A 15868-nucleotide genomic window follows, 5' to 3' on the forward strand; every position below is an offset into this window, starting at 1 on the left:
CAAACGGCTTTAGCTTTTTTATAGTCTCTGAAGCAGTGGAGAATCAATTTAGCATGAATCCTATATTTATGGCAAATATTGCTGGCTGAGAGGTTATGGCTATATCGAAACAGCTCTGCAGGAATTGCATTATGAAGAGATAACCACAACAAAAATTTGATCTTTTCAGGAATAAAAGTCTTCCAAAGCCAAATCCAGTCTTTATTTTCATCCCAATGGTATTTTCTTTTTGCCAACCACAGATAGCTGCATTTGGCAATGTACTCTTTGAAAGATGCCGCTTTCTAAACCTATCTTAGTACGTGAGAGTTGTGTCCAGGAACGGACAGATTCTTAAGAGCCAATATGATATTTTTGGAGAGAGACGCATATAGCTTATTAAAATTCCATCCATCATAATGGATAACATCAGCAATTGAGAGTTGAAAATCAGTGATATGCACTTGAGGGAGGGTATCCGTCAGCTTTCCCAAAGGAGACTAGTGATCAAACCACAAAGATTGACCCAAATTACCACAACTCCACTCAAAGCCTTTCTTTAAGCTATTGAAAGTCTTTATTATACTTGTCCAGACATAAGAGGCTCCACAAGCTGCTTCAAAACCTTTATCACAATCGTAAATTCTAAATCTTAACTTACTCGTCTATTTAAACAAGTGTCCAAAATTTAAATTCTGCCTTGTGTATGCATCAACTTCTTTAATTTTTAGAGTAAAGGACAAATAGGTCCCTAACCTTTTTTTTGCGAACATTTTAGTCCTCAAGGATTGAAAAATACATTCATGTCCCTGACCCTTCTTAAACGTGGGCAAATTTATCCCTCCATTAAATTCACTCCGTTGGATCCAACAAAAAATTCTAATGTGGCAAACATGAAGCTGACCTGGCCGTTATGGGATGACACGTGACTTTCAGCTTTTGAAAATAGGACAAATTAGTCCCCACGCACTAACACGACACCATTCACCACCTCTCCCAATCTTTCAAATTGTTGAGCCCTAATCCTTCGACTCCATAGAAACGGTGAAATGGGTGTAGTGGATGAAGAAAAAAGGGAAGACTTTGTTTTACCCAAGTAGCCTCTTCTTGTTTATGAGTTCTTGCTCTCCCAATCTTGGCATAGCTAGCTTCTTCTTGCTCACCCTTCTCGTCTTCCTCTCCTGCTTTTTCTACCTCGATTACAGAGGCTTACGCTCTTGGAGAACTATGCTGCTTCTTCTTCTTCTTCCCTGTTCCTCCACTAGTTCAGTTTCTCTCTAAAAAGGGCGATCAATACACTGTTTATGATGGTAACTAGATTTGGGATGAATCCTACCCTTTCTATCACTCTGGCAATTGCTCCTTCCTTGATCAAGGTTTTCGATGCTTTGAGAATGGAAGACCTGATTCCGAAAGGCAAAATTTTGTTGATAAAAAATATATATCATGGAGGACTAGCTAATGTAAAATTTTCACGCAAGAGGAGTTGCTTTTGTTTCTCATCTAATTTGGGTTTTTTTCTTTACATTGTAGGTTCTGTTTGTGTGCTTTTTTTTTTTTAACCACAGCTGGTTATACTTCTATGGCTATAATCGGATACCTCTTGTTCGGTCCAAACGTTCAATCACAAGTAACATTGAACCTACCAATAGACAAATTAAGCTCAAGAGTAGCAATATACACAACATTGGTCAATCCAATATCAAAGTATGCTTTGATGACAACACCTCTCACCAATGCTTTGAAAAATTTGCTTCCAACAAAGTATAAGAATAGATTCACCAAAATTTTGGTCAGCACTATGATGGTAACCAGCATTGTCATTATTGCATTCACTGTATCTTTATTTGGGGAACTAATGTCTCTGGTTGGAGCATTTCTAAGTGTCATAGCTTCTATTCTTCTTCCATGCTCATGCTACTTGAAGATTTCAGAAAAATACAGGATTTTGGGGTGTGAAACAATAGCCATAGTGGCTATAATCGTAGCAACTGTGGTAATTGGAATAGCTGGAACATATACCTCATTCATGGATATTGTGCACCATTTTAATATCTAGTTCCTTTATTCTTCTTTTTTTTATAAAATATATTGGCAAGGACCAAAATCATGGTAAAGTAAGATTTGGTGTAGTTTAGTGGATTAATTTTGTAGATATCCTAACTTGTAAGGATCATGAGTGAATAGGCTAGTACATAAGCTGTTCCATTTTTATGTACCTCTAATCATGAGTGGTAAATTTTACTATGATATTATGATAACATAAATGTATTAAGTATTTAGAAAACATTGCATTCTAATCACATGAATTTGATACAAATTCAAAAAAGCCATGCCATTTTTTTTTACTTTCTTGAATCATTCTTCTACAATATAAATTCCTTCTCTCTTCAAAAATCTCAGGTCTGTTGGTGGCAGTAATGACAATAACACCAGTGTTTCCGATGAATCCGTCCATTTCAGTGAGTAATTGATTCAGTGTTTGCTCTCTTTCATCATTTCCTCCACCAATGCCAGTACCTCTCTGCCTCCCTACAGCATCTAACTCATCAATAAACACCAAACACGGCGAATTCGCTTTTGCCTTGTTGAACAAGTCCCTCACCCTTGAAGCACCTACACCAACAAACATCTCAATGAACTCTGAACCTGATAGAGAAAAGAATGGAACACCAGCACTTGGGTGAGACGCCATCTTTGCCATCCTTCCCGTTAGGATGCGAGCTCGAGCCGAACTGACCTTCACTTCTTCTCCAACTTGATGATACCCCTTCAGATGCCATGGAAGGAAGAATTTCCTTTCTTCCTCCACTCCCCACAACACCTACTTCGCCGTTTCTGTGCAGACGAGGGATTAGGGCAGAACAATATGAACGATTGGGGGAGGTAACGAAACGGCGTCGTTTTACTCTTCGGAAACTTATATGTCTTGTTTCGAAAAGTCTCCTGCCACGTGAGTTCTGTAACGGCCAGATCAGTGCCACCTCTGCCAGGTGAGACTTTTTCGTCCAGCCCAAACACCTAAATTCTCTGAAGGGTTGAAATGTCCACGTTTTTCAAGAGTGAGGGACTTAAATATATTTTCCCTTCTTTGAGGACGAAAATGTCTGCAAAAAAAAAAAGGTTAGGACCTATTTGTCCTTTACTCTAATTTTTATTATACTCATGAACCACTAATAATAGCTATAGATGATGGCCCATGAGCATCACTCTTATAATAATTGGTTAATTCTAAACTTGTAAACTAATTAATATTGTTTTATGATAAATTATTATGATTTGACATATGAAAAAGTGATATTTTAGTTTAAATTAGATCATCAATTCAAAAATAAAGCTTCACAAATATAATTTTCTATTAATTTAGGGTCATATTTCATCATAAAGTATAAAATTACTACTCCATTGCCAATTCTATTTACTTGTTATTCAAGTCAATACCTTCATCGTAAAGGCAAAGGTGACTACTTATAATTATATACATAATATTACATTTTAAGAGATATTAAATTAATAGTTATTATGATGATTAGCGTCCACCAAAGCGCCTCTTTCTCTGCTGAAATGAACTCAATGCTTCTACAAACTCCTCCTTGCCAAAATCTGGCCACAGTGCTCCATCGAAGTAAAGTTCTGTGTATGCCAATTGCCACAACAAGAAATTACTTACTCTGAGTTCACCACTTGTTCTTATTAGCAAATCAGGGTTAGGAAATTCAGTGCAGTTAGTCTCCAATTCCTGTTCTATGATGCCTTCGTTGATTTCTTCCAAATCTAGAATCCCATCTTTGACTTTTTTTGCCACACTCCTGCATGCTTGGACCACATCGTATTTTCCACTATAACTAACTGCTACTATGAGTTGGAGTCTTGAATTTTCTTTTGTGCTCTCCTCTGCATACTTTATCATTCTAAGTAATGAGCTGGGGAGCTTTGATGCATCTCCAATCACGGATATTCGGATTCCTTCCCTGTATATGTAACAAGTAAAAATGATTCATTTAATATTAACGAGATGAAGATAGAAATAGCATTTGGTTTGACGCTCCAGACTATTATTTATAAACGTAAGGTGTGCATATTACAAATATCATCTTTTAATAATAAAGTTTTTAGATAGTTTAAAAGTGTAAGACATTTGTTGTTTATGAGTTAATTACCGGAGTTGAATTAGATATATTCCATCTCGATTTTAATACCAAACTCATCTTTATTTTATTTTATTTTAGATATGATATCAAGTTCACTTCAATTAAATTATATCAACTATATGTTAAGCGTATATTATAAATTAGCCATTAAAATTAATTACGAAGGTAAAATATATATTAAAATATAAAACATATATAAAAAATAAATTAAATTATATAATTATTTATAGATAAATTGATCTATTATTTTATAGTTTGATTTTTATTATTGTGCATTATGAGTCATAACTTAATTTTATTTGCCTTCCTTTTAAATTTATAATGGATAATCTTAATAACTATTATTCTGATTTAATAACTAATGGTCATAATATCAATTCTATTCATCAATTCAATACCTATAAAAGATACTTATTTTTATATCTCAAGAGCAGTAGCGGAGCTTGAAACAAAATTTTAGAAGGGCAAAGAATTTAACATAAAAATTTAATAATAATATTTATATTAAAATAAAATTTATAAATATAATTATTCTTTAAATTTGTTACTAATAAGATCATAAATAAATAATTTTACAGATAAAAAATACAAAATAGTTTATAATAGTACTTTTCGAGTCTTTAGTGACTTGAAATTTTCAATAATTGAATAAGAACTAAACTTTTCAATAATTTATAATATTTATTAAATTTTTTTATCAATTTATACAAATACAATAATATCAATGCTTTTTAGATATTCTAATATTTTTTATCATATAAAAAATTAAATTAAATAAACAATAAAATATAAAATAATATTAAATTAAATAAATAAAAAATACCTAATTTTTTATATTTGAACTCAAAAGTAGAGAGAGTGTTGCTTGTTGAATAGAGAGCTACGAAATACGAATAAAGAAGCTGCTAGCAAAACAACGTGTTTTTATAATAATGATTTTTATCTTTTATTCAATTAGATGATTTTTTTTTTTGTTAGATAACTTTTTTGATTTGATTTGATTGTTAGATGAATTTTTTTTTGTTTAGATAACTTTTTTTATTTAACATATTTTTAATGTTTAAAATTAAAAATTATTGTGCAATAAAAATAAGATATGAGAATTAAAATTGAGTGCTTTTAAATCATAACAAAGTATTTAAGTTAATTGAATTATTTTTTATTTTTTAAAAAAGTATTACTAATTTTTTTTATAAAAAATTTGGGGACTATAGCCTTTCATTGTCTTAACTAAATTCCATCTCTGCTCAAGAGGATATCACATAATAAATTTTATAAGATCTAATATCTGAATTATTTTGTTGCCTTTTGTTAGTACTCACTCAATTTTCTTCAGAAGACTGAAATATACCGCATTCTCAGACAAAAAAATGGAGCTTAATCCTTTAAAAGTCGAAGTATACATTGAGTAAATTACTACATAATAACCAAAAATATATAATAACTAATTTAGTAATGAATTTATTGTGCTATAGTCATTTAACATTTTTTTTTAATTCTATATATACGATATCCAATTGATAGGCTAAAAAGTATAACACTAGAAGTTTTGGAAAATCTTATTATAAATTAATTTTAATTTATTTATCATTTAAAAAATTTAATCTCAGAAATTATATTTTATTGAAAATAATTAAAATAAGTTTCGATAAATTGAATTTAAAATAAATTAAGATTTTTATTTGATTTTATAATTATTGAGTATTTTTTTATTTATAATTTAAAGTTTAAGAAATTTAAAAATAATGAGGTTTATTTTGACTATTTAAATTAAAACTTTTATCTAATTTTATAATTATCGAATTATTTTCTATATTTAAATTATAAAATTTAACAAATGTAAAATAATAAGAATTTTTTATAATTTAGTTTAAATAATTGAGACTTCAAAATTTAATACTTTAATTTTTATAATAAAAAAAATTAATTATATTACCCTATATTTTAAATTAGAATACTTAATTAAAATTCAATTATCAAATTGATAAATAAATTATATTTTTAAAAACAATTTTAAGGGATTAAATTAGATTTTAAATTTATACAATATACTCTAATTTTATTAAAATTTACTAAATTCCGATTTCACCAAAATTCGTAATTTCACTCTTACCCCAAATTAAACCCTAATTCCCAAAGCAAACCCCATAAACCCTAACCTCCACCGCCTTTCACTGCCATGCTTTTTATTTTCCCCCTCAATAGCCGCCAAACCCCCCTATTACTCACCACCGTCACCCGCATCTCCTTCACACCCTCACCTTTAGTTTTCATTCATCAACCCACACACTAAACAAACACACACACACATGGCAGACAGGAGATTTGGAAAACTGCTGCAGGCCATCGCCGCCAACGCTAATGAGGGAGGAGAGGATGGCGCAGCGCCGTTGAGGAGCGTCGTTGCTGTTGCGGGAGAAGGAGGCGCGAGCCATGAATGCGCTTGAGGGAGAGAGAGATTGATAGATGGTAATCAAATGGTTAGCTACCAGGACATGTCGGGTTGGCTGTATAACCGATAGATGAGCTCATTAGCCATAGGGCAGGCATTCATCATATGCATCTATGTGACATTGTTTGGGTGTACATATTGTAATTGGTTTGCTTATATGAATAATTCTGTTTAATTGTTAATTGCTATACTTGACGTAACTGCTCTTGATTGTGTTTGAACCTCATTATTTGTGTTTGTGACTGAAAGTGGGTGAATTGTGGTGAATTGGATGTTGATTGAGCTGTTTGGGCCTGAAGTCGTGATTGGTTTATGGTGTGGTTTAGTAAAGTATGAAATATCAAGCTGGTTCAGCATAGACTTAATGAACCTATGTTTGGAACAGGTTGATCATTCATACTGTTAGGAAACTTTAGAGATTCTTTTATCTCAAAAGTGAGTTTGGAATTTTGGATAATTAACTGATTTCTTTTAAAAAAAAGTTTTGAATTTTTTTTATGGTTAAACCATCATTTTTTCAAAGGATTCATAAGACAACGATAATTACTGAATTTGAAAACGATTTTCTTATTAAAAATCTTCTTATGACAATTCTAAAACTCCGTGATGAGACCGTGTGGTTAGGTTCTTACCCCGTACAACTTTATCTTTTTAGGAAATGGATGACGAGGCTCACAAAGAGTTTTATTACATTTTGCTTATTCGATGTTGTTTTAGTTGTTATTTATTTATCCCTCGCCATCAATATTATAATGTCTAAGAGGAATAAGAACTGTAATGATTTATGTATATTATATTCATAAGCTATTTATGTAATAAGAGCTTTTGTATATATATATATATATATATGTTGGTTTGTTTTCAAGAAAAAGTATTTTTCCAAGTTTTCAAAAAAAAAAAAAAACAGCGATATGGTTTCGAGTTAAAGATTTCTATTTTATTATTAAGTATATGAAGTCATTGTAATACTGCTTGCTATCAGAGTGGCGCAGCCGGAAGCGTGACATTCTGATAATAATAAAGGTGTTACAAAAAAAATATCAATTCCTCCTTATCTTTTTTTTTCTGTATAAAACCTAAAAAAGATGATACCAACAAGCCAAAAGAACCAGACCAATAATAATAACAATAACAATACCAATCAACGGTTAAAGTAATAAAAAATAATTACTATTCGTGTTTTATTTTATATATTGGTGAGAAACTCAAATAGTATGCATATATTCGAATTATAGATTTTTAATTTTATTGTTGCTAATGTAGCAAAAAATAATAAAAGGGTTTCAATTATAAAGTGCTTTATTCGGGAAGTACCTGATAAAAACATCAATTTCAGAGTTTATTGTTTTTTCGAACAGGCTCATCAAGAAATCCACCTCCACCTGCAGCACCACAAACAAAGTCTGAGTAAACCAATAACGAAAAACAACATACGAGGAAAACTACATTGACGTAAATAATTTTTGGGAGAATTATTTGAAAACTTATTTTTAAAATAACCACTTTTAAAATAATTAGAGAATAAAAATTTAATTCAATTTCTGTCTTATTTTTTTTTAAAAAAAATATTTTTGTTTATAAAAAAGAGTACTTTAACTCCTAATAATATTATTTTAAGACAATACGAATTTGTATTAAAGAATAACAGAAATTAATTTTGTGAAGATTTTATTTATAATATATGAGATTATAAACGAATATTTTAAAATTTATAATTATAATCAAAAGCTCACTACTTTTTAGTTGCAATGACTTTATCAATTTGACTTTAAATATCATATATTAAATAATATAAACCCTGATTTCATACCCATTTTCATAATTATATATTTATATCACTTGAAAATATACTTTTTTTTTCATAATTATGAAACACACTCTTGGTAATTTTTTAATACATTTATAAATTAATTGCAAAATTTTTCAAAAATGTAATTGATATTTTTTTTAGAACTTTTAAATAACTACTTGTCTTGCTAGAGGGGCCACGCCTACATTTTTCTTTCATATAAGAAGAGTGTTAAAAATCAATAAATTTTGTGATTTGTAATCATCAATTAATTATTATTAGTGTTTTTAATAGTATAAAATTTTATTTAATAGTGTGAAATTACTTACCTTTCTTTGCTAGTTAAATATTGGACAAATTTTAATAAAAGTGCTAGTCTCTTAAATTTTTTCTTTCATATATATATATATATACACGATTATTTGGGGAAAAAAATAAAAAAGAAAAAAAAGGATTATTTGAGGCGAATAACAACTTACAAATGTTAGTTATATTTGTCAGTTAAGTATTAGTTGGTTTATTTAAGCTTCATTTAGCGCCATGAATGAAAATACGAAACTGACCTTAGGGCGAACCCAGTTATCAGTAGAAAACGCAAAAACTGTCAGGACCTTAATCCCCCAACTAGCACACAGCCTCACCATCTCCTTCAGCGCCTCCGCCCCAGCCTGGTGCCCCGCCGATGGCATCAGGTTCCTCATCTTCGCCCACCGCCCATTCCCGTCCATTATCACTGCCACGTGGCTCGGCAACGGCTCCGCGTTCAGCTCCTCTGGAAACGGCTGCATCATCGTATCTTTCGAATCCCCGACTGAGTTCCCGTTTTTTTGAAGCGCCACATTCCTAACGGTTAGAAACCGGTTTGTTTGGCTATGGGAATAAGAGGAATAAGAATGGGCACAGAGAGAAGAATTATAAGTGTTGTTATTATTGGATTTTGGAGGCGGAGTTATTAGTGTGTTCTCGATCGGGATAGGGAGTCTTAGTGAGAACATTTTTGAATTTTGAGAATTATGAATCCGGAATAGCGATAAGGTTATCCCGGTTTGGAATAAGTTCTGGCGCTGAAAATGTAAGGTTAGTTTTTTGTGTGAGAGAAAGTTTAAAGAGGGGCTTCATTTATAAAGTGACATTAGAAAAGCGATGCTTGGTGAAGACGGGTAAAATATTTTATATGTCACTTATTATTGGACGTATTAATAAATTGATTATTTTTAAATTTTTTAACAAATTAAAATAAAATTAATTTTTTTATAATAATAACAATAAATTTAATTTTTTAGAAATCTAATTATATTTTTAAATTTTTAAAAGTTTAAATGTCTGTAAAATAAAAAATTAGAAATATATTTATTTTTTTATAAAAAAATTTAAAAATATTCGATTTAGATTGTATAATTCAATCTTGGATCTAATAATTATATTATAAATAATTGAGTTTATTATTGTTGTTATAATAAATTAATTTTGTTCTAATTTATTACAAAATAAATTATTAATCAATTTAATAAAAATATCTAATAATAATATAATATATATAAATATCTTTAAATAAAAAAATATTTTTAATATCTTTATTAAAGTGATCTCTTTAAAAAAGAACTGAGAAGTGTCTGCGGAAATGAAACGGGTTTAGTTTGGTTGTGTGGATAATTAGAACGTTCGCTTTCAAAAGCTGCCGTATTGGAGCAGAATGGCATTCAAGTTGCGGGGAATGAATGGTGCATATTGGGGTAGGACGGAACACTTGGCTTTTAGTAATGTGATGTGCTGAGTGATGGTTATGGTTATGTACGATAATCAGTATATGTTTGTATCATTCTTTTCGTGCCGAAGATCAGGTAATGATTTTCTTACGTACTTGTTAGGCTTATATTTTTTATTTTAGAAAAAAAAAAATACTTATTTTTCCAGAATCAGTAGTCATCTGATGATTTTGACCGTGAGATATTTTTGCTAATTTGTATTTCATGGAAGATTATTTTTTCTTTTCGCAAAGAAAAATGTGAGTATACGTGAGTATACCTGGTTTCAGTATAGTTAAACTCATTTTTAAAAATAGTTTAAATAATAAATATTTATATTAAAAGTAATTTATAAATAAATTTTGTATTTTAATTTTTAGTTTTAAAAGTATTTATTTTAAAAAATATATATAATAAAAAAATTTTATTATAAAAAAATTATTTTTTTAACTTTTTTATAAACACTTAAATAATTTTTTTAAAAATTATAATTTAATTTTAAAAATTACACTAAACATTAATATTATACCTTTTCATAAATTAAAAATTTTAAAAAAAATTACTTATAAAACTATCCAAATAGACCTATGCTATGTAAATGCAAAACTATTATTCCATTTACCAAGGATTTGGTTATCTTCGTTTGTAATATTTTTTAAATAAAAATATTATATTTATAAAAAAATTAACTGTCATATATTTGTATATAAATATAAAAAGTTAGAAAGCCAATAAAATTTAATTCTTTAGTCAATAATTAATTAATAATATTTAAAAATATAAACTAAAAATATATTATTTAACTATTAAACTAAATATATTGTATTAATGACTAAAAATATATACAGGTCAAAAATAATAAATTCTATTAGTTTTTAAATTTCTTAATATATATATATATATATATATATTAATATAGATATATATATATATTTTATTTTATTTTTAATATATTTTATATTTTAATATATTCTATACTAATAACTATTAATTTAATAACTATTAAACTAAATATATTGTATTAATGACTAAAAATATATACAGGTCAAAAATAATAAATTCTATTAGTTTTTAAATTTCTTAATATATATATATATATATATATATATATATATATATATATATATTTAACCTATTTTTAATATATATTTTATATTTTAATATATATTCTATACTAATAACTATTAATTTAATAACCGATTTTTGCATACATGCATAATTCTTCTACAAAATAATAATCCATTCTTATATTAATGAAAAAAAATTATATTATACACTACTTAAATTTGTGTCTATTTTAGACATTTATATATTAATTAAACCCAATATGTGTTTAATTATATAAACGCAATGGTGATTAGAAAAAGTCTAAATAAAACACTATCTTAGTAATTTTTTTTTTAGTTTGCAAATAAGATAGTTCATAATTAAAAGAAAGTATTCGCACTTTGAATGATATTGTATATATATCTATACATACACGCACACTAAAATGAGTGAGCGGAATATTATTAATTACCATTATGAAGGTTAACTGGGGACATTGAGCTGATTTCAGTTCTTGTGATTTTGCAGTCTATTATTATGAGTTATGACTGTGAAAGAAAAATGATTGGATACTCATACTCTGCACCAAACCATTTAGTGTTTATAAAGCAGGGCGGAGCTAAATAAAATATTAGAGGGGCCAAAAATATTTATCCAATAAACTAAGACTAAAATAAAATTTTAAGGGGGGCTAAACTAAAATTTACATATAATTTACATGTAAAAAATTAAAATTAGGGGGGCCATCGCCCCCCTTTCCCACCATCTAGCTTCGCCCCTGTTATAAAGTCAAAGCTATATTAGATAGACATATTATTATTATTATTATTATTATTATTATTATTATTATTATTATTATTATTATTATTGTACAAAATTACTCGTATATAAATTGAGGGTTTATTTTAAATTGTAATATTATGTCTATACTCTATAATAAGTTATTTAGTCTTTTAAATTAAATAATAATGATTTCATTTTATGCTATTTTTAATATTTATTAGATTAAATAATATACATACCTTCATATGTTAATATATAGTGATTTCATATAAAATCATGTGTTTTTGAGAATTGAAGTGAATTGATTGTCTCGACTAAGTTAATTGGGAATTGAGATCACAAATTCTGATTTAAGATAAAAACTAATTGTTAAAGAACCCATAAAAAATCTAAAAAATGGTCAAATTTTAGTAAATTGGCCGAATCTGTTACAGCATGGATAGATAAGGATGAATGCTCATTTAAGGGTGGATCTGATTTCCTATGTAAGGAGCAAATTCACATGAAAAGTATAATTAATAAAGTTTGAATAGTTGAATTTATTTGCCTATAAAAGCATGAACGAGGCAAATGAATTGGACACAGTTACAGTTACAAATACTTCCCTTTCTCTATCTCTTTACAACAAATATTATTCTTTTATGTTGCAAACAAATACTCTTCTCTTTATATTACTATTACAATTCTTTCTCTTCTTTTATTTTATAAGTATTCTAATTCTATTTTTTATTACTCTTTACATATAATATTAATAGCAATATTAACCATCTTTATTGTTGAGATAATATCAAATGCAAATATCTCTCTCTTTATTTTTAATACTTTTTCTTATCTTTGTATATATATACACAATACAACATATAATATTATTATATATAATAATTATTGAGCTAATTATTAATAATAGAGTCTTCTATTTATACATCTTTATTTGATATCCTTTATTTTACAACACGTTATCAGCACGAGACTCTGATCAAATCTTTAGGAAGACTCAGGTAATATTTTCATTATGTCGAAACTCTCTCATCTTGAATTCAATGCTCTTGATATATCTGGAAACAATTATTTATCATGGATATTGGATGCTGAAATCCATCTTGATTCAATGGATCTTGGAGATACCATTAAGGTTGACAATAATGCATCCCAGAAGGATAAAGCTAAAGCCATGATTTTTCTCCGTCGTCATCTTGACGAAGGATGAAAATGAATATCTCACATTAAAAGATCCTGCAGATCTTTGGAAAGACCTTGAAGAAAGGTACAATCATCAGAAAACGGTGATACTTCCTCAAGCCCGGTATGAATGGACGCATTTGCGTTTACAAGATTTTAAATCTATAAATGAATATAATTCTGCAATGTTCGAATCACCTCACGAATGAAATTGTGTGGGAAAAAAATAACTGATCATGATATGTTGGAGAAAACTTTCTCAACCTTCCATGCCTCGAATGTGCTCCTGCAGTAGCAGTCGAGAGAAAGGGTTTAAAAAATATTCTGAGTTAATTTCTTGCCTTCTTGTTGCCGAACGCAACAATGAGTTGTTATTAAAAAATCATGAAGCGCGCCCAGCTGGCGCCGCCCCATTTCCTGAAGTAAATGCGGCAAATCATTACCCCAGAAGAGGTAAATGGCAAGCTTTTAATAACAAGAAAAATTATGGAAGGAAAAAGAATTATGTTCAAAAGAGAGGATCTCACCAGAAGTGGGACAAAGAAAGGAATATCGGGCAGAATAAATCAACCGAGGAGAAGTGTTTCCGCTGTGGTGGAAAGGGCCATTGGTCACGTACCTGTCGTACCCCAAGGCACCTAGTCGATCTTTACCAGGCATCTTTGAAAAAGAACGACAAAGGAAAGGAAACAAATTTGTTTCAAATGATGCTGAGAACTCCACCACTCATTATGATGTATCTGATTTCTTTGAGGATCCTGAAGGAAATATTGGTCATTGATTAATGATGGAATAGTTTAATATGAGATTGTGAAGTATTTATGTAAATAAATAATGTAAAGAACTTATTGTTAAGTTTTATGTATTTAAGTGATGTACATAAATAATGAAATATTAATGTTTATGAATTTTGAAATTATTAAATGTGTCAAATTTTAAAATAAAATTTTAGTATATGACATTATTTTATGTACAATTTCTTAGAAAAATAATTCTGATCAAGTATTCAATTTAACTGTGCATACTACTCATTTTATTATTATTTGTTTTTGAAGAGAATGGCAAGGATATGTAATGAAGATGTATGCCTTGCGGATAGTGCAAGTTCGCACACTATTCTCAAAAGTGATATATTTTACCCATCTTGTGCCAAAAGAGGAATATGTTAATACTATTATTGGCTCAGGCAATGTGATAGAAGGCTCCGGAAGAGCTATAATTTTGTTTCCTGGAGGAACAAAATTTATAATAAATAATGCACTATTATCTACCAAGTCTCTGAGGAACTTGTTGAGTTTCAAAGATATTCGCCGAAATGGATATCATGTTGAGACGATGAATGAGGGAAATCATGAGTATTTATGTATCACAACTCATGATTCAAATAAGAAAGTTATATTAGAAAAATTACCCTCTTTCATCTGGGTTGTATTATACCAAGATTAGTGCAATTGAATCACATGCCATTGTAAACCAGAAGTTTACTAACTCAAATGAGTTCATAACTTGGCACGACCGATTGGGTCATCCGGAACAACCATGATGAGGAGAATTATTGAAAACTCTCATGGACATTCACTAAAGAACCAGAAGATTCTTAAAACTAGTGAATTTTGTTGTGCTGCATGTTCTCAGGGAAAGTTAATTTTAAGGCCATCACCAGTAAAGATTGGATTTGAGTCCCCTGAATTCCTAGAAAGGATTCAAGGTGATATATGTGGACCTATCATCCACCATGTGGATCTTTTAGATATTTTATGGTCCTGATAGACGCATCTTCGAGATGGTCACATGTGTGCTTATTATCTTCTCGCAACCTGGCGTTTGCGAGATTACTGGCTCAATTATTCGATTAAAAGCACAATTTCCAGAAAATCCAATTAAAGCAATTCGTCTTGATAATGCTGGTGAATTTACTTCCCAAGCTTTTGATGCTTATTGTATGGCTAATGGAATAAGTGTTGAACATCCAGTAGCTTATGTTCACACACAAAATGGGTTAGCAGAATCACTTATTAAGCGCCTCCAATTAATCGCTAGACCCTTGCTTATGAGAACAAATCTCCCAACCTCGGTTTGGGGGCATGCTATTTTACATGCCGCAGCACTTATTCGTTTGAGGCCAACGAGTTATCATCAATTCTCTCCTATGCAATTAGCTTTTGGCCAGCAGCCAAATGTTTCCCATTTAAGAATATTTGGATGTGCAATATATGTTCCCATTGCACCACCTAATCGCACCAAATGGGACCCCAAAGAAATTGGGGATATATGTTGGATATGATTCCCCTCTATAGTGAGGTATCTTGAGATACAACTGGTGATGTGTTTAAAGCCCGGTTTGCGGATTGTCATTTTGATGAATCAAATTTCCAACATTAGGGGGAGAGAATAAGCTTCCTGAAAAGGAACTTAATTGGAATGCATCATCGTTGATGCATTTAGATCCTCGATCAGGGCAATGTGAACTAGAAGTTCAAAAGATTATACATTTGCAAAGAATAGCAAATGAATTGCCTGATGCATTTTCCGATACAAAGAGGATAACCAAATCTTATATACCAGCGGAAAATGCCTCAATTCGAATTGACGTCCCAGTAGGACAAGTAGCCACTGAAGCAAATTCACGCCAGAAGCGTGGCAGGGCGGAAAATGCCCCAATTCGAATTGATGTTCCAGTAGGACAAATAGCCACGGAAGCAATACACGCCAGAAGCGTGGCAGGCCTGTCGGTTCCAAAGAT

At 29.8% G+C, this 15868-nt stretch overlaps 1 protein-coding gene across 1 annotated transcript; it reads right to left on the reverse strand.

The window, feature by feature from the left end:
- Positions 1 to 3318: 3318 nt before the first annotated feature.
- LOC130940468 (dehydrodolichyl diphosphate synthase 2-like) lies at positions 3319 to 9497 on the reverse strand. The gene is made up of 3 exons (XM_057868597.1): positions 8935 to 9497; positions 7897 to 7964; positions 3319 to 3950 (listed from the first exon to the last, which is right to left on the reverse strand). Exons 1-3 carry the CDS (start codon positions 9364 to 9366, stop codon positions 3509 to 3511), a joined length of 942 nt encoding a protein of 313 aa, XP_057724580.1. The 5' UTR covers positions 9367 to 9497; the 3' UTR covers positions 3319 to 3508.
- Between the last annotated feature and the right edge of the window lie 6371 nt (positions 9498 to 15868).

Source organism: Arachis stenosperma, chromosome 7 (assembly GCF_014773155.1).
Source record: "Arachis stenosperma cultivar V10309 chromosome 7, arast.V10309.gnm1.PFL2, whole genome shotgun sequence".
NCBI lineage: Eukaryota > Viridiplantae > Streptophyta > Magnoliopsida > Fabales > Fabaceae > Arachis > Arachis stenosperma.

Excerpts from the sequence above, each read along its gene's own strand:
- LOC130940468 (XM_057868597.1), bottom strand. The coding sequence starts at position 9,366 with ATGTTCTCACTAAGACTCCCTATCCCGATCGAGAACACACTAATAACT. Across the intron at positions 7,965-8,934 it reads ATAACTGGGTTCGCCCTAAG|GTGGAGGTGGATTTCTTGAT; the intron begins GTCAGTTTCGTA and ends GTGGTGCTGCAG. Across the intron at positions 3,951-7,896 it reads GAAATTGATGTTTTTATCAG|GGAAGGAATCCGAATATCCG; the intron begins GTACTTCCCGAA and ends TTACATATACAG.